Source organism: Amphiprion ocellaris, chromosome 11 (genome assembly GCF_022539595.1).
Source record: "Amphiprion ocellaris isolate individual 3 ecotype Okinawa chromosome 11, ASM2253959v1, whole genome shotgun sequence".
NCBI lineage: Eukaryota > Metazoa > Chordata > Actinopteri > Pomacentridae > Amphiprion > Amphiprion ocellaris.
The window spans coordinates 23959200-23982141 of record NC_072776.1 but is presented as its reverse complement, the minus strand read 5'-3'; the positions used below and the strand labels follow the sequence as shown (position 1 = coordinate 23982141).

Here is a 22942-nt window from a genome sequence, read left to right as displayed (position 1 = left end):
TGTGCATACGACAATAAACACTTTGAACTGAATTTGAATTGAATATTTTAACTTCTTCGTTTGAGGCAACAACTCCCCCCACCCCAAAGGGAGCAAACCTTCAGTTCCTGGATGAAAACAATAGCCGCTTACTGCTCCTCACTGCAAATCAACTCAGTGACAAAAAAGCTCACGGTCTACTAAAGCCAACAGAACCACATCATCTGCATAAAGCAGAGATGCAATTCTGGGGTTCCTATACCAGACACCCTCCTCTACCGAAGCTGCACCTTGAGATTCTGTCCAAGAATGTCAGATACAAGATCGAAGATGAGGACCAATCCTGGAGGAGTCCCACATCCACTGAAAATGAGTTTGCCCCAAGAATATGAACACTCACACTCTGTTGCAAACTAGAGACAAGAGTTTCCATTTACATTTCCATATTTATAAATTGTATTCCAGTCACATGCTAAGCAAGGACAACTTTTTAACTCGGTGGACAACTTACGAGATGGCCTCTATCATGTCCAGTCCCATCTCGACACAGCAGTGGGCGTGGTCGGCTCTGGCCTCTGGCAGCCCTGATACACAGTAGTAGCAGTCGCCCAGGATCTTGATCCGCAGACAGTGGTTCTCCTGTCACAGGAAACAGGAAGCAGAAGAAAGAACAACTTACTGGTGGGTTTTAATTTAACTTAACTTTTATATTTCTTCTGAGGTTGTGGGATGTGTGTGCAGTGAGGACAACAGGATACACTGAAACAAATGTGTCTCCTATAAACAAGGACTGTGCAACTCTTGCATTCCCACCTTGAAATACTTGATATAAACAAATGTCATTTTGATGTTTTCATTTAATTCTTTCAACAGTTCCTTCTTTTTACTCTTCAGGTTATGACAGTAGCTTGAAGTTCAGTTACACTGGAAGCTAATGACACAGGCCTCTAGTTGCAAAAACAGAGTGCAAAGTTGCATTCAGCAGATAAAAGACTGAGAATGTAAACACATAAAGGTGTATTATTAAGTATAAATGTTTAATAGCAAAGTTCACACAAGTGGAACACGGCAAAATGACTACTAATCAGTATTTATGTATGTACGTATGTATGTATGTAAGCTAACATTTTGTCTTCCATCTGGGTGATGGTGAGCCTATAATAATCCTCCACATAGTTTAACTTATAACATACCTCTAAGTGTCATTTTAATAATAATAATAATTAATTCCCCACAGTTTTTAGTTAAAAATTAAACTCCATTTATTTCAGCAAAAATTAAAACTCACAGAGACTTTTCTGAACACACATATGTGTTTGCCCTGGGTTCCAGACAGTCTCTTTTATAGTTTGGTCACCTGTTGCAGACTACCATCTGTTTGGAGATATGCATATGGCCTTGGGAGGATCTAAGAAACATTTTAGAATGATAGCAAAAACAAAAATCTGTGTAGGTTCTGCTTTTGTCATGAGATCCTGTTTGAATCAGCATTTGCGGAAGCTATTCTTTTATGTGTTCTTTTTCACTGCCGACTTTTGAACAAATTGCCCCTCAAGGATAACAACAAAAACCTACCTACCCTCCAGAATAATTTTTTGCCAGAAAATAGTGATCCATCCTTGGGAGTGTAGTTTTTAAACCACAGGAAACTTACATGTCTTTGCAAAGATATAGTATTTAACAGCATTAAACATGAACACATATATACAATAAATATAAAGTAAATATATATTTCACTCAGACCTGTGCATTATGAGTATTTTGTACATTTAGAAGACTCTGTATAATATAAATATTTTCTACATATAGAAGAATCTGTGCAATATTAATGGAATTTCTGCAATATCTATGTTTTTTATTATTATTATTTGGACTTTTTTTATCCTTTATTATAGTTGAAAGTGGAGACAGACAGGAAACATGAGGAGAAGAGTGGGGGAAGGACATGCTGCGTATGATTCTATAGCCACTGTTTATGGCTCAGCATGCTCAACCAGCTGAGCTACCGGGGCACCCAGTATCATTATTTTAAATATCAATATTGTCCACTTAAGGAGCAATCTGTGCAATATTAGTGTTTTTTAACCAAAGAAAGACCTGTGCAACGTCAGTGTTTTTGTGAAATAGCGTTATTTTCTACATTAAGAGGCATCTAAATTTTCTGCCATTGCATAATTGGCACATTATAAACAGCACTTATGTAGACTTCATATTTATTTTTTATTGTTTTGCTGAAGCTCCCTTTGTTTGCTTTGTTGCACTGTCCGCCTTTGCTACTGCAGCACTGCAAGTGCCCATGCTGGGGGATTAATGTAAGGATTATCTTATCTCATAGCTTTCATCAATATGAACTAAAAAATGTTCTTAGAAGTGAGCAGGCATTTGAACACATTTATTTATCCTAGAGCGGTTAAGTTGCTTTATTTAGTATATTTCATTTGAACAATTAATCAGATATCAACATGCATTGAAGGTGTTGCTCACAGTGACAAACTCGCTCAAATCTGCAGTTGCTCTTGAACTTTTTCATAATCTTTTACTGCATTGTTTTCCATTTATGCTCATAAAAATGTCCTGAAAACTAAGTGAGATATCTTTTTAATCAATTAACCTTCAAACTGTTGAGACAAGATTCTATATTTGCACCTACAAAACCATTATTTGTACACAGATTGCAGGATTTCTACAAAAACTGTATCTTATTGTAGATTTTTACACATTTGCCTTAGATTTCAGATATCTCCTAGCAGCGTGTGGAACAACCATAATATGCTCTGTGTGTGTTATAGTGCACAATTGTGTGGATCCTCAGTGCTCGGGAGAATATTGTGTCTCATGATAACCACCTGAGTGTCTCCCCAGCACATGTCTCTGGGAAAATAGAGCCGCTGTGTTTGGAAGCTCAGTGTGTGTGTCCATACACACTAATACAAGGTACATCTGGCAGAGACATAAAAGTGTCAGTTGCAATGCTGTTGGTTTTATAACGCCATTATGCCCCGATTCACTCATAAATATTGATTAGCGTATCATTTCACCTTTCATAAACAAATGACATACATCGAGCATTAGCTGGACAAACAATGACACTTTCTGGAGAAGAAGAAAATTATCAATATTTATGAAAGTGCTGCTTGATGAAGCTCAGATATTGGAAATGTGCGATAATCGGATGTGTGGCTGCAGGACACTGATGGCAGATATAAAATTGATATTTCAAAGGTGCTCTAAGAACACTGAATTTCTGTGTACATGTCAAACTCTGAATTATATGTTTTAACTGCATATTAGCTGCCTGTAAATAAGTAAATACATTGAAATAAGAACCAAATAAAATAAAAACTATAGTATGTCCACGTAGAAAGATAAATTGTGTTAAAAATACATATTTTTATTGTCTTGTGACCCCTAGAAAAATGTATCCTCTTGCTTACCTGTGTATAAAGCCTTTGGTTCACCCAAAGTATGATTATTCCTTCTCAGATTGTCTATAAAAGCCTGACGGGATTCTTCTACAGTAATTCATTAAGATACAATCAAAAAGTACAATTTGCATGTTTGCATCAAAGGCTGACATCTTTTTCTCCAAAGCAGGACTTGTCTAGTTTATTACAGTTTTTCTCAATTGATAAGACACTAATTTACATTCACTGCACACAGAAACCAACTAACTGCACACATTTCTCAAAAACAGGACTCTGCTGTCCATATTTTGGACACTATTCATGGTTTGCACACAGTTTCCAAAACTCTTGCACTCTTTTTGCAAAAGACTGAACACGTTTTTTAATCATTTGAACACACTTTTTCACTCATAGCACACATTTTTCAAAAAGTGAAAACTAGGAAGCAGAATTGGGACACTGTTCCAACACTGCTGTCACGATTAAGACACAACAGGTCAAAACTGAAAACACCTTTGCCAATGAACTGCACATTATAAAACCTGCTGGGAAATAGCATTAGCTGTTCAGAATGGATGTCAGAGGAGCAAGAGGTCATGTTGGAAGAAGAGGCAGTGGACGACCCAGACCACGGCCAGGACCAGAACTGGAACCTGGACCTGCCCATACACCTGGTCCTGGACTACTTTACATGGTATGTATATGTTGTTTGTCACTTCAGTGACATGTCTATACTGGAACAATACAAGCAGTCAGAAATGTTCTGAGAATACTGTAAAAAATCTAATGTATAATTCTGGTTCACAAGTGCTGGTAAAATTACAGAAAGTGTACATGACTGACTTTTTCTCAGTTTTGTGTGCGTTTGTTCCAGATAGTTTTTCAGTTGGATTCTGATGTCATTTGGATTCTGACGATACACATGAATACATCTATGTGGATGAGGCTGGTTTCAACCTGGCCAAGAGGAGGAGAAGCGGGAGAAACATCATTAAACAACAGGCTATAGTCAACATCCCAGGTCAGTGTGGGGGCAACGTAACCTTATGCTGCAATAAGCAATCATGGAGTAATTGACCATCATGCAGTTCTGGACCCATACAACACCCAGCATTTGTTGACTTTCTTAGATGGACTTCGCAAGGACCTACTAACATGGGTGCAGCAGGGCGTTTGGCAAGAAGACACGGTTTTTGTTGTTGTCTCGGATGTTAGTTTTCATAGAGGACTATTGGTTCGGGAATGGTTCGATATGAACCCTCACGTTGTCGTTTTTCTGCCACCATATTCTCCCTTTCTGAATCCTATAGAAGAATTCTTCTCTACATGGAGGTGGAAGGTATATGAACGGCAGCCATACATTTGGGAAAATCTATTGTAATCAGTAGTCTTGGCATGTGGTGATGTTTCTGTTGATGCATGTCAGGGCTGGATCAGACACACTAGGTCTTTCTTTCCATGTTGCCTGGCCAGAGAAAACATAGCTTGTGATGTTGATGAGGTCCTGTGGCCTGACCAGGCTGAAAGAATTGATGCAGACGTGGTGTAAATATTTGCATACTGTACTGCGTACAATACAGTGCTGTATTTTTTTTTTTTTTTGTCTAACATTATTTTTATTTTATAATGTACAGTCAGGCACTGCAATGGGCCCCTCTGATTCATTTATAGGATGCATTTGTGTTTAAGTTGTCATTTTTGAGGACTGTATCATCTTTTTCTTGTGAGAACAAAGTGAGAGAAGAGTGTTTTGTATTTAGCAGTGCAGTGTCCTACTTTTGTTTCATGTGTCTGAATTTTGAAAACAAAGTTCAGATTTTGACAATAAAGTGCGCTTTTGACACAAGTGTGCAGTGCTTTGTGAACTGTGTTCAAATAAAAAAATAGTGTGGAGTGTGTTGGGAAATGTGTGCTATTTTTCAGGAACAGTGTCTTATCAATTGAGAAAAACTGTAAATGGCCCCTTGATTAGATCTCAAACCGAGGTCTCATATGAAATATTCCACAACTTTGGCTGAATTTGAACAAACAGGACAATGACATTTGTCACAGATCAGGTGTAGTAAATTATCTCTATTTAGTCTCAGGTCTGTGTTGTCCAAACAATTTGCTCCGAAAGCTCCATTCATTTTAATGGGACACTCTGATCCCTGGTGGCAGCTGTCTTGGATTTGTTCTTCATGATTTGCCTGATTATTGTCTCAGCACATCCTCAGTCAACGTGTACTTAAAATTTTATCCGATTACACTCCTGCAAGATAAGAAGAACTAAGACATGGATTATTCAGCACTACAGCAGCAGCAGCATTTCAATAATACATCAAACATTCAAACAGTTGAGATGATATAAATACCAGACTCCTCAAGGTCTCAGTTGCCCTGCAGCTACTGCTCCTCCTGTTACTTCCTCTACTGCTCCACAAACTTCAGAGAGTCTGAACTCCTCTTGTCCTCGACTTTTAAGGGAGCTCCTAACTAATCTTTTGCTCATTCATGGTATCATGGCCAAGTTTTGAACACCCAACTCTGACACCAGACATAAGCCTTGAACCTGTAAAATCATGCACTAATTTCATCATTACACTAATAAAACCACAACACCAGGTTGCTGAAATGCATCTCTGCAGAACAATCCCCTGCACAGTCTGCATGCATCTCTGCAGACAAACCACGCTTTCATGCAGGTTAAATAAACACCAGACTGCAGTAAAAGCAGATGAATTGTGATCCTTCAGATCTCACAGCCTTTCTGTCAACCCATTATCATGTACAGGATGTTCAGTCAGTTAATGTGTTACGGAAGTGAGTCATTGTATAATCCTCATTAACTGAGTTATTCATCTTTTTCACCATCACCAGGTGGAAGAAGAAAAAACAACATAAATGGAATCAGGCACGTCTGACCTCACACTAATGAAAATATGCAAACTAAAATCTGACTAAAATTAAAACTAAAAATATGGCTTTGTAGATCCTCAGTCATCCAGGTACTCCATGGGAGTCTTAAGAGTCTCAGTAGAAGGTGAATGGACTGGACAGAGAAGGAAATCAGCAACACCAATCATCAGGAGCTTATAATGCAGTCTTGAGGTTCCTCCACAGAGAGTTTCACTGCCATTAAGGTCTTGAGTCATCCCTAACCTTGCAGTTTCACCATCATTCTTTGATGAGGCCATTAGCCATTGGTTTTGGAAAGGTGATCTACATCTGGGACTATCCGTCAATCACTTAGAGCTAAAAAAAAAAACCCTCTTGGACGACAAGTTAAATGTTTCAAAGAACAAAAGAGAAGTCCAGTTGCTTTCCAGAGGCTTTTAAGATTAAAATATGTGTACATCTTGTAGATATTATGTATGCATCCTTACCGCTGCCAGCTTGTCAAACCGGGCGAAAAGTTCATTGAGAGTCATCACCAACTCCTGCGCTGTGCACTGGGAGGCCAAACTGGTGAAACCTTCGATGTCTGCAAAAAGGATGCTGCAGAAACACAAAGACAAGAGAGACAGACTTCAGTATTCTTTATTTAGAACATTTTCCTCCTTTTATTCCATTGTGAAAATCTCATTTTGCTCCATACTGCAGTCCATTTCCCTTTAAACTGCTTTTTGCCTGGTGCTTATGAAGGCAGCACAGGGCAGCTTTTCACATCCCAGCAATGGACTTTAAACAGGAGGGAGTGATTCATGGAAAATTCAGCTGAAGTTAGAATTATGTTTCTCTAAATATACACAGCAGTGAGGATTGTGGGTGATTATAGTTTTCTGATACTCACAAAGGGGCAATTCTCAATTAGCATCCTGCAAGTTCATCGGTTGATTCGAGTCTGTTCAATTCTTTTGTATCAACGGAAGCCTCAAAAGTCGAGGGATCCCGGTGCACATTCGCCAGCGCCAATTTACTACAACCTTCTCGCAGGTTTCCAGTTCTGCAACAACAAAAGGATCCCTCACTGCCTCCCCACATGTGAACTCAATCAATTATGTTTGATGGAACACACAGCAAGAGTCAGAGGGCAACTAGGAAGCAACTCAGTGCACAACTCTGGACTGTAGAAGAGACCAAAACCAAAAAAAGTGCAATAATGTTGAATTGAGTGACATAGTCCAACATTTTGAGAATAGTTTATCCTGAGAGACAATAACATTCTGGATCAGGTTTACTGTAACATACCTGGGGCATACAAGGCTGTTGCAGCACCACACCTGGGCATGTCGGATCACATCTCTGTGAATCTGATCCCAGCCTATAAACCTCTGATCTGCAGGGAGAGACCGACCACTAGAACCGTACAGGTATGGATTGATGAGGCATCCTCAGCATTACAGGACTGCTTTGAGTGTACTGACGGGGAGTGTTCAAGGAGGGCACAGATCTAGATGGATACACATCATCGGTTCTGTTGTATCTGAAGTTCTGTACTGATGCTGTCCTGCCCACAAAGACCATCAAGGTTTTCCCAAACCAAAAACCATGGATGGATAGCACAGTGAAGCCCCTACTCAAAGCCCATGACGCCGCCTACAGGTCAGGTGACAAGCTGGCCTACAGCAGGGCCCGGAAAGAACTGAAGAAGGGCATTCAGCTGGCAAAATGCAGATACAAACAGTGCATTGAGGAGCATTTTGCTAATAACAACTCACAAAGTATCTGGAGAGGCATTAGGACCATAACAGACTATAAGCGCAGTGATCAGCTGGTTAGCCATGATTCCACTCTCCCCGACACCCTGAACTCATTCTATGCTCGTTTTGACACACCTGGCAGGAGAGAGAGTGTTCATCTACCCCGACTGGAGAAACAGCATCAGCGTCTGGTCCTGCAGCTGCACCAAGTTAAGAGCTCTTCCACGAAGACAGTCAGCACCAACAAAGCTGGAGGACCAGATAGGGTGTCGGGTCGCACTCTGAAATCATGTGCTGACCAACTGGCAGGAGTTTTTCTGGACATTTTCAACCTGTCCCTGCAGCTTGCCACAGTCCCCGTTAGCCTCAAAACCTCCATCATTGGCCTAAAAATCAGCAGTCACCTGCCTGAACGATTACCGCCCTGTTGCTCTGACTCCGGTGATTATGAAGTGCTTTGAGAGGATCGTCCTAAAGCACATCAAGAACATCATCCCTGTTGGTCTGGATAAATATCAGTTTGCCTACAGGGAGAACAGATCAACAGAGGATGCAGTCTCCATGGCACTTCACACAGCCCTTACCCACCTGCAGCTTTCTAACACCTATGTGAGGATGCTATTTGTGGACTTCAGTTCAGCTTTCAGTACGGTGTGCCCAGACAAACTGACACTGAAGCTCCATAACCTGGGACTGTCCACATCGCTGTGTCACTGGATCAGAGACTTCCTCACCAACAGGCCTCAGAGGGTGAGAATGGGAGACTGTACATCCTCCACACTGGTCCTGAGCACAGGAACACCACAGGGCTGCGTGCTCAGCCCAGCCCTCTTCACACTATTCACCAGCGACTGCACTGCCATCCACTCCACAAACACGGACGTGAAGTTTGCCGACGACACCACCGTAGTGGGTCTCATATCGGACAATGATGAGACCCACTACAGAGAGGAGATCCAGCACCTTATTCAGTGGTGTTCAGATAACAACCTTGTTCTGAACACCAACAAGGCCAAGGAGGTCATTGTGGACTACAGGAGGTCCAGGAGGACAGAGCATGCTCCTCTCCTCATCAAAGGGGAAGCGGTGGAGCATGTTCACAACATCAAGTTCCTGGGCGTCCACATTTCATCTGACCTGACCTGGTCTCTGAACACAGCTCACCTAGTGAAGAAGGCTCAACAAAGACTCTTCTTTCTTAGGAAGCTGAAACGTGCTGATCTCTCCCCTCAGCTTCTGGCAAATTTCTACAGGGCCACAATAGAAAGCATCCTCTGTCTTGGTGCAACAGTGTGGTACAGCAGCTGCACAGCTCAAGATAGAAGGAACTTATCCCCGGTGGTGAAAACAGCACAGGGGATTGTGGGAATTCCTCTTCCAGACCTGGACTCAATATACGCAGGCCGGGTCCAGAGGAAGGCCCAACGTATCGCCGTTGACCCCACCCACCCGGGAAACGGACTGTTTGTTCCGCTTCCCTCGGGGAAACGGTACAGAAACATAAAAACTCTGACCTCCAGACTCAAAAACAGTTTTTATCCAAGAGCTGTCTAATCCATTTCCCCCCTGCACACACAACAGACTCACTATGTGCAATAAAGAACTGAGTCTTGCACTGGACTGCACTTTACACTCATCCTACTGCTCATGTCCACTAAGACTGTTTATTTATATCTTTTACGTCTTTTTTTATTTTATTTGTATATAGTGTGCCTTTTTCTATTTTTATATATATATAGCTGGGAGTCACCAGTCGTAATTTCACTGTGGGGAAACACAATGACAATAAAGATTCTTGATTCTTGATTCTTGAAACACATCTGCAGCTGTCAGTGTGACTTGAGTTTGAGTTTTCACATTGCACCTTGTAATTTTACTGTCCTGTACTCTCATAATATTCTATTTATTTTAAATATTTTTTTAAATAAATAGAATTGCACCTTATTGTAAATACCAAACATCTTAGGCACCTTATTGCTGTTTCTTCGACCAGCTATCTATCCATCTATCTACACTACTGTTCAAAATATTGGGGTCACCCTGGCAAATTCATGTTTTCCATGAAAACTCACACTTTTAGTCATGTGCTAACATAATTGCACAAGGGTTTTCTAATCATCAATTAGCCTTTCAACATGATTAGCTAACAAAATGTACCATTAGAACACAGGAGTGATGGTTGCCGGAAATGGGCCTCTGTAGATATTCCTTTAAAAATCAATCGTTTCCAGCTAGAATTGTCATTTACCACATTAACAGTGTCTAGACCAGTGGTTCTCAACCTTTTTCAGCGATGTACCTCCTGTGAACTATTTTTTTTTTCATTCAAGTACCCCCTAACCAGGTCAAAGCATTTTTGGTTGAAAAAAGAGAGACATAAAATACAGCACTATTTCATCAGTTTCTTATTTATTACATTTTGGAATGGTGCAAAAATTGCTCATTTGTAGTGGTCTTTCTTGAACAATTTGGGGAAAAGATATAAAAATAACTAAAATTTGTTGAAAAATAAATAGTTGATTCAATTTTAAATAAAGATTTCTACACACAGAAATAATCATCAACTTAAAGTGCCCTCTTATGGGATTATACCATTTTTCTCAGTTGCTTTGGTACATTTCTCGAATCATCCTCGACATTTGCAAAACAGTAAGTGCATTTCTCAAAACAATTCGTACAAATAGCAAAACACCATGGATTACCTGCAAAAGCCAGTCTCTTACTCAAAATCCTTAGTTCATCTCTCAAAAGTAAATATCTGTGTCAATGAACATGTCAGTGCCATCAGAATGACAAGTCCTTGTGTCATTGTGTCTGGATAAGACAGTCAAATTGCTTAGTCATGTTGTCATTACAACAGTGTACTCTGGAGGGATGTTCTGATGTAAACTATGGCTAAAGTTTTGATGACAATTATTGTAAATTGTAAGTTACACTTTAGTGTATGTGGGATACTGATTGCAAGAGACTGGACAAGATTCACATTTACGCTTTTACTGTTTGTATTGTAATTTATTGACAGACCACGTCATTGTGATACAGAAAGGAAAATGGTGCAGCATAGCACAAAGAAAAAAAACAAAAGCAGAAATGTGAACATAGGACAATCTCCTTTGGGAAAACTGTACATACAGTGTTGTAGGAATTACAGTGTAGTCTTCCTACACCTCCTGATGTTCCTGTCTGTTGGGCCACAAATTCTCATCCACATCATGAATATCTTCTCTTGCGTCTTTGAGCGATTTCAGGAAACTCTAACCCTTCACACATTTCCCTTTGTTAGAGAAAGTCAAGATTCACCTGAGAGCAATTTACCAGTTCAGGACAGATTCAGAAAAAAAGTCTAATGGAAATGCATAGAAATTTCCTTGACATATTATGACAACTTGTTCAAACATTTTGCATGTAAAGACTTATGCAATAAACTAATGCCTAAATGCTGTGGGGGGTGCTGTCTTTAAAGTTAAGTGAATAAGTTACATAAGTTAAAAGTCGATTTACAATGGGGTTTTAAAAACAGTGTCAGAGTGAGCACTCTTTGTTGTAGTTTGGTTTTCGGAAGTGACGACAGTGTGAGCGCTCCACCGCTCTACGCTCTCTTGACCTGTCTTTGAGGGTGCTTTGTTTTCTTGCTAGTTATGTCTCATGAAGTATAGACAGCTCAACGGACAGAGCTAATTTGTGGTGTTGCCAGTGTTTTACTATGCTTCTGCCTTGGAGATTATTTGTCTGTGAGTAAAACGTGTACATAAGCACCAAATAGGAATGTCATGTTTGAAATTTTCCGTTGTTGTAGTTGGTCAAGTAGTTAAACTGTGTCATACAGTTATTGCAGTGTTATACGTCGGTGAACACTTTGCAGTCGGTTTCAATACATGTGTAATACATACTGTGTTCATCAATAGGTCAGTGCTTGTGTACTGATTTATTTTATTTTCTCTGTAATGTTTCAATTTTACATTATAGGTACAAATCAAGCTCAATGTTAGCTAGCTGTCTAGTTACGCACTAGAGCACGTGCTGCAAGAGCAGCATATGGGGAGGTGAGACTATTCAACAGAGACCCATTATAATACATTTTGATCAACATGATAAAAGCAATTGATAATGTAGGGAACCGCAGAGAATTGTACAGAATCATTTGCATGGATGTACCAAAGCATTTGCAACTTGTTCAAAGAAATGAGAAACTGCTTTTTTGATGTGCACAAGTGACACAATGATGTGAAGATTGAACTAGTAGTTGTGAGAATTTTAATTCTGATCTGATAAATCTACTAAAGCAACTGAGAAAAACTGTAATAGAGATCTGCCCTCCATCTGGGTACATGAACTTAATTATAAACATTTCCTCACACAACAATAAATCTTTAACATCAATATTTGTGGAAAATGTTCACAAAAAATCTGTCAACACTGAATATTGCATTGTTGCATTTAAGTGAGTTCTTTTCCATGGACATTGTAGTGAGAAACCTGAGCTTGTGCTTCACTCAAGGTCTCTGTCAGTCTTGGTGGCTGGGAGGCAACTGCTGCAATCAAGCTCTTCTCCAGGCACAGTCTGTTTCTTTGCTTTGATTTGATCACAGTTATTGTAGAGAAGGAAGTCTCACATAAATATGTGGGGGCAAAGGGTAATAGCTGCTCCAAAACTTTCTGTCCCAGGTCAGGGTGCTCATGCTTCACAAACACCCAGAACTGTGTGAGCGTCTAAGTGGAAAACTTCATCTGGAAGCCACGGTCAGATGACACTTCCAGGAGTTTTTCCTGATAAGTGACAAGTAGCTTGCTTCTGTTCGCTTCAGACAATAGAAATGGATTTGTGTTACAACTTGTGGCCGTAAATCACATCAAATCAAATCAATCTGAAATACTGTCTGAATTTTTGCCGGCTCTGGTTTCGCCTTCTTTGGCACCTGTTCCTCCATGTTTTCAGCTGCATTTCTGCTACGTTTTAACCAGGACACAATTGTTTGCTACAGTGATAGCTCATTGACAGTTGATGCCGTGTGTCACGTGCCAGGTAAGGTAAAACCATCATGGTATGGGGGAAATTCTGGGTTTGTGGTAATGAAATGGAATAGCTTACTTGATATGAAATTCCGTTTTTGAACTTACATTCATATTTTATTGAAATATTATTGAGTAAATATATATTTTTAAAAGGATTTTTAGTTTTAATATATACATATATATATATTTTAAATCTCATGTATCCCCTGGCATACCTTGAAGTACCCCCAGGGGTAGGCATACCCCCATTTGAGAACCACTGGTCTAGACTGTATTTCGGATTAATAAAATGCTATCTTCATCGGGAAAAAAAAATGCTTTTCTTTCAAAAATAAGGACATTTCTAAATGACCCAAAACTTTTGAACTGTAGTGTATCTATCCATGTATCTGGTAGAGGTGAGAGATTTAATGACTCTGGTCAGGATGTACCTCAGAGTGAGAGGTGTGAGACTGTGATTGAGGCAGCTTTGTACAGTCATGTGCAAATGTAATACAACACCTGCAATATGCTGGTAAAAAAAAAATAGATATAGTATTTGGTTCTAGTGAGGTCTGGGCAAAGAGAGTGTGAGAGTGTGTGTAATACATCTGCAGCTACTGTGCGCTTGTAAAGAAAAGTTAGCTGGGAACACAGTGAACTGATACAGCAAAGGCCTTTTTGTGATTGAGGCATTTTCATTACAATATTGACACTTGCACAACACCAGGGCCGGTGATCTCACCAGGCTGAATCATTTCTCTCTGAAAGAAACGAGGACAAAGGGGCCGGGCTGACAGGTAGAGGCGGTAATAGACTCAGCATCAGTGGTGGGAGACAGTCGCTTTGGCCTCACGTACATTCGCAGATTTAAAAAAAAACACACGAGAAAGATCGTCCTGAAAGGCTCAAGTTGTTCTGAGAATCATCACAACTCGCTACCACACAGTCGCATCTCACACTCGACATTCTTTTCTTCAATGAGCATATTTATTCTCGGGCCACAGATTTCCTCCTGGGATCGAACATGTGATGAAGTTCATCAGTCAAAGTCTGAAAGCAATAACAGGCCTTGTGTTTTGACACTATACTGTTCATCTTTTCTTGCAGCAGCTTGAACAATCAGTCACCTAAGCTTGACTTCCTGTGGGACCCCAATTTTTAAAAAATTCTATCTTGATAAGTTTGCACTGGTAAACTGATGTTCCAGAGAAAACTAGGCCTCCAGTTATGAAAATATATGTAAAAAAAAAACTGCACTTGAAAAACCCTGATCACATACAGCACTTTTGAGCTTTTATTCTGTGTTTGCTGAGGGAAGTTTCATTGCTCGAAAGCACTACTGGAACTTTGAATCATCAAAAGATGGTAAGATGTGTGCTAGAGATGTTAACGATATCATTTTAACATATTTTCCATTTTTACTAAAAATGCCATGACCAAACTTATTCACAGTAATCAGTGATGAACCCTTGATTTGTCACTACAACAATCAAATGTTTCCTATAATTGCAAAAACATTTTCTGCATGTCTCCACTGGGATTTTGGGTTTTTGTGACAATCTCCAGGTCTCTGAGTTTCTTCACCATTGCTCTAGTCTTCAGTTTCCCACACAGATTCTAGATGGGACTCAGATCTGGAATCCAACATGATGATATAAGCTCAAATGCTGTTCAATCCAGGTTGTTCTGCAGACTGCTTGCTGTTTTCCTTCATAATCTTAATATTTTCCTCTTTTCCCATGATGCTGTTTGCTTTGACAAGGTTGCTTGACCCATCAGCTGAAAACTACCCCCTAAGTGCTACACTCCCACATCAGTGCTTGACGATGGGGATCGCGTTCTTGAGATTGATTGCTTTTACTCTTTTGTTTAAAGAGAGCAACCCGATGTCAAGCTACATAAGAACACCTCAGCCTCAGTCAGACCCCCAGAGGAGAAGAGAACGCTATAAACAAGCAAATGTTTCAGACCAAACAAGCTCACATGAATCTCACAGGGTGGGAGCCTGTTACACGTCCAAGAGAACGTGGTATGTTTGTACAGTATGAGTGAGTGTTTAGAGGTTTGTCTGCTGGATATGTGACATTCATTTCGTTTAAGTGTTGCAGCAGGGTTTTTTTTTTTTCATGGTTCCTCTTCTCTTGGCTCCTCACATGTCAAGAGGACTAACATGTTCTAATGAACCTAGGCGTCAAAATGCCTAAATTTACTCAATTTGGTTCTCCGGCTGAAGAGGATTAAGAGTCCCCACTCTGGGGTACACATTTCTGAGAATAATTGATTGCTTTCTGTGAGCTGTTGCATGGGAGGTCAAGTGAAATCAGACACTTTTGACCGATGTGTCTGAGCTCAGAAACAGGTTTGTCTTGCTGGGTGGAGGCAGTGATGGTCTAAGAGGGAGGATGGGGGAGGGAAGAATGGCATGCTCTAGGGACTAGAAAGGATAAGAATGCTTCACGTCGCTTGTTTTTAGTCCTTAGAGTTTTAAAGTTTTAAAACTGCCTCTTTGAATTATCAGTTTTATCCTGTAGGTACAATAAAAATGCAAATGTTTTAGTATGTAACATTTTTACATGCTTAGAGTCAACTAACTTAGCTAGAAAAGGAACATTAATCACCTGTTTTGTGGGCTTAAAAATGTTTAAATCCAATGAAAAGGACATATATTGTAAACCTTGTGATGACATTTTATTGCAGTGTCATTGGAGCATTGCACTGAATTTTTGCTTACACATCAATGTGTGTTGTAAATCTAGATGCTGAATGGCATCCATTTAACAGTCTTACTATTGTGTCTTTTATAACATTGGTCAACCAAACTATCAAGTATTGTGAGCCCATGGGCAAAGCAGGAAATTAAAAAGGTCCTCTCAGCCCTGTTCACAATTGGCATTAAAATGTGTCTTGGGTGATGTATCACAAGTGGAAAGTTCTAACTATAGTTGCCAAGGAACGGCAGAGTTATGTGACGATCGGCGTACGTTTGTCTGTCAAGCTGTGAATCTGTGAATCCGTCTGTCAGTGTGAAACATTACTCAAAAACGGACTAACAGATTTGGATGAAATTTTCAGCGGAAGTCAGAAATGACACAAGGACCACCTCATTAAATTTCCACAGCGATGTGGCTTATAGTCTGAATCCACGGCTTTGTTAAGGATTTCCCTTTGCGAGATAGGCTATAGCTGCCGGCACGATGTCGCTGTAACCATGACGTGAACACTGTGTCAGTTACCTGCTGACGATTACATGATTGCGATCCTACTACAAATTGACTGATTTATCAGTTGGAAATCATACAAGGAACAAATGATTCAACTGTGGGGTGTTTCTGAGTCCCATCAATTCTTGCCGCCCGCTACATATTTAGGTCACACAATGTAGCAAACCCCAGCCAGTAAATGGTGAAGCTCCTGATGTTTCACAAAGCATTTATTTACGTTCAGCCTCAGCCTTATTTTGAACACAAATTCACCTTTCTGTCCTTCACTCATTTCTTCACAGTAAGAGCTTGTCTCCATTCCAGCTACGTGCTTCTAAGTTTAGACACATCCTTTGCTAGACAGCAACAGCATGGAACCGTTGTCTTTCATCTTTATGTGAATTTTCTGACTTTTCGGCAGCATCTTCATCCTTTCAAGAAACTGCTTCTTAGATATACACTGCTGCCGGAATGGTGACAAAATAAAAGCCCGTAACATTAAAAATATGCCTTCAAAATAAAAGGATGGAGGGGACGGTTATTTTAACACTAGCAAAACAAAGGCTTGACAAAAGTGATGAACTGATCAACAGACCTTTATAAGAGTAATTTACACACAATTCGATATCCATATATAACACGCACATGCATAACACATGCCTGTGCTCAGCGCAAGGTAATTTTTTATTAAAGATTTCATCCGTCGGAAATGATACGCCAACTGAACAGCCTTGGCGGAGTACTGTGCTCTCTGAGTGCTTTTCTAGTTGTGAATGCAACACATTCACAGGTGGTCTGGCCAGCATATGGCCACATATTCCTTGAGCAGCGTGTAACCAAATGTGTTGTGGCCCACAGCGAAGGACCACCTACTCAGCTGGCATCTTCTTTGTAAGAGGAAGTATGTATTAATGCGCACTTCAACACATATTAAAGTTCAGAAACAGACAACAATGACAACAAAGAGATGATGGTGACTCTTCTATTTTTTCTTTTAAATTCTGGCGCAGTAGGCATGAAAAATGCACTGCTGCCTCCCACCCAGTTGAAACAAAGATTTCCCGCCTTAACTGTCTAAAATTGTCCATGTGACATGTTAAGACAGAGAAGGGGACTAAAGTACTGAACTCAACGTGAAGAAAAATTTATGTCAAGCCAATTTCATTATATTATCTTAACTTGAATTTTGAGCTTTAAATCAACCAACGCAAACATTTGAGTTTAAGTTACACATAATAATAAGTTGATGCAACATTGTTTTGCCAACCCAGCCAATCGAAATAATGTTTGTAACCTAAAAAAAATCATCTAAACCTAAATCAGATCTTTTTAACATGCAATCAAGCATTGAATTAAACGGGTGTGTGTTTCTTGGACCATTTTTTAGAGCACCCAAATCGAAAAGACATACAAAGTCAAGGAATCAATCAATAATGTCAGGTACACACAATTAAAAGAAAAACATAAGCTGGTGCTCCAAAGACTAATGAGATAAAACCTCTTAGACGGCTGAACTTTTATGGATGCATCTATTCAAAAAATTATATAGGCCTTCTTTAAAAATTTAACGTTTTGCATTTTTCAGCAGCAAGGCAGCCTGACAGAGGAGGGTGGAAACAGAGGAAAAACTCCCTGACAAAAATCTACTTGCTTTGCAAACCTTCGGATAACTGATTCAACTTCAGATTAAACAATTTAGAATGAACACAGATTAGAAACAACATTGAAACCACTTACAGCTGAATTGAATAACATTATTCAACTCTTAAAATATAGCGGTCTGCTGGGAAAACTTGCATCCTGACATTCATATGGATGCTACGATGACACCCATCTAAAAATGACTGCAGACCAACCAACCCCACCTCATGGCAACGGCACCCCTGAAGGCAGCAGCATCTTCCAACAAGACAATGCACCTCATCACACCTGAAAAAATGCCTAGAAATGGCTCAAAGAACACGACCAAGAGCATTCATTGGGCTCCTAAACTCCCCAGATTCCAAGCAATCGAGCATCCATGGGTTTGCTGGAACAGGTTTGATCCAAGAAGACCTCACCCAACAACCAAAACGGTCTACTGCCAAAATCCCAGTGCCAGACACCACAGGAAGTCTCCACCATGAGGCCTTTTGTCCAGAAATTCAGAGCTATCTTAGCTGCACAAAGGGGACCTATACAATATTACTCAGGTTTTGTTAATGTTGTGGCAGACTGGTATATATCATTGCAGCAAAAAGATGCACCCTTCATTATGGGAGCTGAGGGAATTTCTAGGTAAACACATAATGTACAGATTTGCTGATGGATTATCAGTTCACTCCCCACTGACCCAGAGAAGCAGAGAGCGAGGCCATTTCCCAAAGCCTGGTCTGACGTCAGAGGCCACAGTGGGTGGTAAGCTACAAGAGCAGTGGAGGGAGAGAGAGAGAGTATGAGAAAGAGATCTGGGGTCTTTAAGTCGCACTTAATCGTTACCGTGGCGATGAGTGACTCGTTAGTACGCAACATTAACTCCCAGAGATCCTTACTTTTGTAAGTGATAGATGCTGGACAGAGAGACCCTATAGTCGTACATATAAAAATGTTGGATATTTTAGCTAAATAAAATTGTCTCAAGCTTTGTAAGGGTTAACTTCTCACAAGCTTTTGATGTAGTGTCCCCCTTTGAATCCACAAGGATTAAAGGCAATAATTTTACCCTCTGATAAGAACACAGAGATAAAAGGGTTTGAAATAATAACCACACAGTAAGTTCTGTGAAAGAATGAATGCCTGAAATCTGTATTTGGTCTTAGATCAGTTTGTACTCTGGGTTAGAGATAAACAGAGTCAAGAGTAACTGAGGAGGACTGAAGAATGAAAGATGAATGCACAGAGCCCTAAAACCCATAACTGCTCTCACTTGTTTATGGTTAAGTCCACAAAATTTGAGAGTTTAGCCGTCCAGTCTGCACAAAAAAATATCCAGAGAACCTACATAAAATATATGCTACATGACTGGATTAACCCTCTGAACCTATGGGGGCTTTATTGTAGCAAAATCATTTGTCAATGAGAATGGAGAAGTGTCTGTATTTCAATCCGTGTGTCCGAAGTGAAATTTGTCAATGTGTAAAAGAATTTGTCTATGCAAACTGAGATTTCCAGAATCTCCAAATGTCATCAAAAATTTGTCTGTCTGTAATTAGGTTTTCAAATGTGTAAAAAAAAAATCTGCTAATCTGTATTAAAATTTGTACACATAAGATTCATCCATGCGTACAAAGAGTTGTCCATGTGTACAAAGACATTCATAGTTGAAAAGTTTATGTATTCAGCTACACAACTGCTGGAAATACAGACAAATCATCGGTTACGAGTCAAGCGGCTTCACAATTGGCTTTTTTTTTTTTTTTTTTTACACATGACTTTTGCTACACTTCTGCTGTCAGAGAGATTTGTATCTGAAACGTCAGGGTTTCTGTTCCCTGAGCTCAGGCTCAAAGGCTTGTTCATGGTGGCTGCGTTCCGCTCTGCTGCCCTGTACCTCAGTAGTTACGCCGAGGACTCTGTGGTGTTTTTATGGCAAGAACTTCTGTTGTCACTACTTATCTCACACTCATGGAAAAGAAAGCTATTTATTTCCAGCGGGGACTTATTGTTAACTATTTATCACCCAGTGAACCATCTGCAGGACACTAGAACAACAGAGCATAATTTTTCTATCTGAAAAACTGGAAAAAAAATCTTGAATTTGAAAACTGCATGTTTTGTTCTTCCAACATATTAAACAACAACAAAAAACCAACAACAGCAAAGTATGTTAAAAAGGTAAATACATAAATAACTAGACTGTCTGTAGTATATAGTGGGTCTTAAAAGAAATTGCAAATAAATAAACTGGTATTTTTAACTGAATATTTTAGATTGTAGTCAATATTTTGTGTGATGTACCCTGGAACTGTCTTCAAAAAAAGAATTAGTCCATTCTCTCTAGAGGATTCCAAACAAATACTTCAAAACATACAATAACATACAAAAAGGGCAATACTGCTACAATAACAACAAGAAAAGCACTCAGAGAGCACAGTACTCTGCCAAGGCCGCTCAGTCGTTGTATCATGTGATCGTCAGCAGGCAGCTAGCGTAGCGTTCACTTGCTGACATACTTACAGTGACACTGTGCTGCTATCTTGCAATGATACGGAAATCCTAAACAAATCCGTGGATCACTGCCAAAATGTAAACACTTAGTCCTTGTGTCATTTCTGATCTTACCTGAAAATTTCATCCAAATCCATTATTCCATTTTTGAGCAATGTTGTGCATACACAGACAGACTCACAGAAGGACAAACGTACGCCAATCATCACATAACTCCGCTGCATTCCTTGACAGAGTAATAACAGACAAACATAAAATTCTGGGAATGTCCCAATCTCCTATGATCATAATGGAGACCAGTCAAGGCAGCTTTGATCTGATCGACAACTTAAGCAACTTAGGCCCAATCCTACATTTACACGTGTTGTCATGCACATGTTGAGACCCTCAATAATTTTCTTAATATATGAAGGATTATTGATTTGCAATTCATTAACAGATTATGTAATTACAGCACAGTTTTTATTGGTTGTGAAAATACATGCCACAAAGGTGACTGTTAGATATGCCACTGGGATATGGGAATGATGCTATTGCTGATCTGTTGGTTGGAGGCCATTAAGCTTCACATAAGGTTTTGTCATGGTGCCCCTTCACGAGCTAAACCCTCACAATTCTCTCAGCTTGCTAACATGGTGTCCACCTCTTCTCGTAGATACAATAATAAATAGTAAGAGCACAACCAGTACTGTACAGGTACTACAGGTGATCTATCAAACTTGAAGCATGTATTATCTAGAATTCATGGCATCTGCAGATGCTAAACATTAAATGACTTGAACTGGATCGAGTGCAAAAAAAAAAAACAACAACAAAAATAAACAAACAAACTTTAAAGTCTATTACACAAAATGATAAAAATCCAATGATGTTACAGGATAAAGGAATCTTGACTGTACCAGTTTGGACTGGTGCCTTTACAAGACAGGAGGATGGCTAAGGTAAGATCTAGAGAGCACACATATAATAAGAAACTTGGGCAATACTGTAGTTACACTTCTAAGTAAGAGACAAAGCGAAACAGAGTAATCAGGAAAAATGGTTAAACAGAGGAACCTTGAAGAATATTTTCTGGGTCAAATCTCAGCTGAACCATTGCCTGACCCTGTGACCACCTTGTCTGGAACTGGAGCTGCCACTGGCTAGCTGCCTCCCATCTGACCCCCAGCTGTTAACTGGTGACTCACTAACCTCAGCCAGGAAAAATAATTCACACAAACCCTTCAGTCGTTTCATCTCCGATTTTACCTGCTTCTGTTTTTTTAAATCTCATACTCCATCGTACTCCATACCCCCTCACCCCACCCCCCACCCCACCCCAACCACCACCACCCTCCATCTGCAACTCATCCTATCCATAATGTCTTAATCGACATTCTTTTTGATTCTTGGCCAACAGAAGCAATGCTGAATGCATTGGCACCTGGACACCACTTCAAGATTGATAAAGACGCTTCAAGCTGAGTTCAATCTAGTGCTTAATAGGCTAAAAATAGCCCATAAAGGCTAAAAATCTTTTAACTTTGCATATTTTTTGTTGTTATTATGAGTGATGATAGCACAACTTGAGAAAAAATGGAGAAGTTTCAAACATGTCGTGAAAAGGTTGTATTTAACTGAAAACATCCCATTTTTTTGAACCTCACCATGCAGTTTTGGTGCCAAAACTTAACCAAGCTTCTACAAGGTATCGTTTCAAAAGCGTCGACCAAAGTGTGACATTTTCCTAAACCTAATCAGATAGTGTTGGTACCTAAACCTAACCAAACATCGAATGAAAACCAGAGTCAAATGAGTGAAAACGGAACCTAACTCACCAAAATTAAGGATCCACACGGGACATGAATCTCAGTATCTTGACTGAAAGTCATAAAGATTCTTTAAGCTGAGTTCAATCTCATTTTCTAAGAAAGTACAGCACTTAATAGGCAGGCAAACTCTTAAATCTGCATATGTTTTGTTGACAGATGAGTGATCATAGAACAACTCGTGCAAAGTCATATCAGCACAGTAAAGAGTAAACATCAGCTTTGTATGTTATACACTACATGCATGTGTGTTGTTGTCTGCTCACCAAGGACAGAATACCAGGTCAGACTGGACCCCAGCAGCATCAACCTTATGTAAAACGCATGCATAATAACTACACCGATCACACTAAAACCATGTGTGTTTGCTTTGTGTTCGGCTTCAGTTCTTGTCCTTGTGTCAACTGGAACACGAAGAACAAAGGTAGCATCAGTTCCTCTAATTTATGCAACGTCCATTTCACGTCTTTCTCGCCGGGGTATCACAACAGCAACAGCAGCCCAGAGTCATGATGTTCTGCTTGAGAATGCTTCTCTTACACTTACAGGGCAACCCAGCAGCATCAAAACTTCCACCCCAGAGCCCTCTTGCATAATCCCTTCGTCAGCTCACATTTTGGCCTTGTTGCAAAAACCACAGGACATAACTTTACTCCACACAAGGATCACTTATTGAAAGTCTTCAGTGCCCTCAATTGTACCGGCTATGCCGTCAAAACTGAAGTCATGTACCTCCCTAAAGGGATATAGATTTAACTTCAAGCAATGCGGTAGTCATTCGTTAATAA

General features: G+C 39.9%; 1 protein-coding gene across 2 annotated transcripts in view; it reads right to left on the bottom strand.

The window, feature by feature from the left end:
- Positions 1–22942, bottom strand: part of adcy5 (adenylate cyclase 5) — a 178934-nt gene that overhangs the window by 61618 nt on the left and 94374 nt on the right. For both annotated transcript variants that reach the window (XM_023277993.3, XM_035951777.2), the window contains exons 4-5: positions 6749–6860; positions 491–618 (exon numbers count right to left, since the gene is read on the bottom strand). In XM_023277993.3, the coding sequence (XP_023133761.1) occupies positions 491–618; positions 6749–6860 (240 nt within the window). The remainder of the gene's footprint in view (positions 1–490; positions 619–6748; positions 6861–22942) is intronic.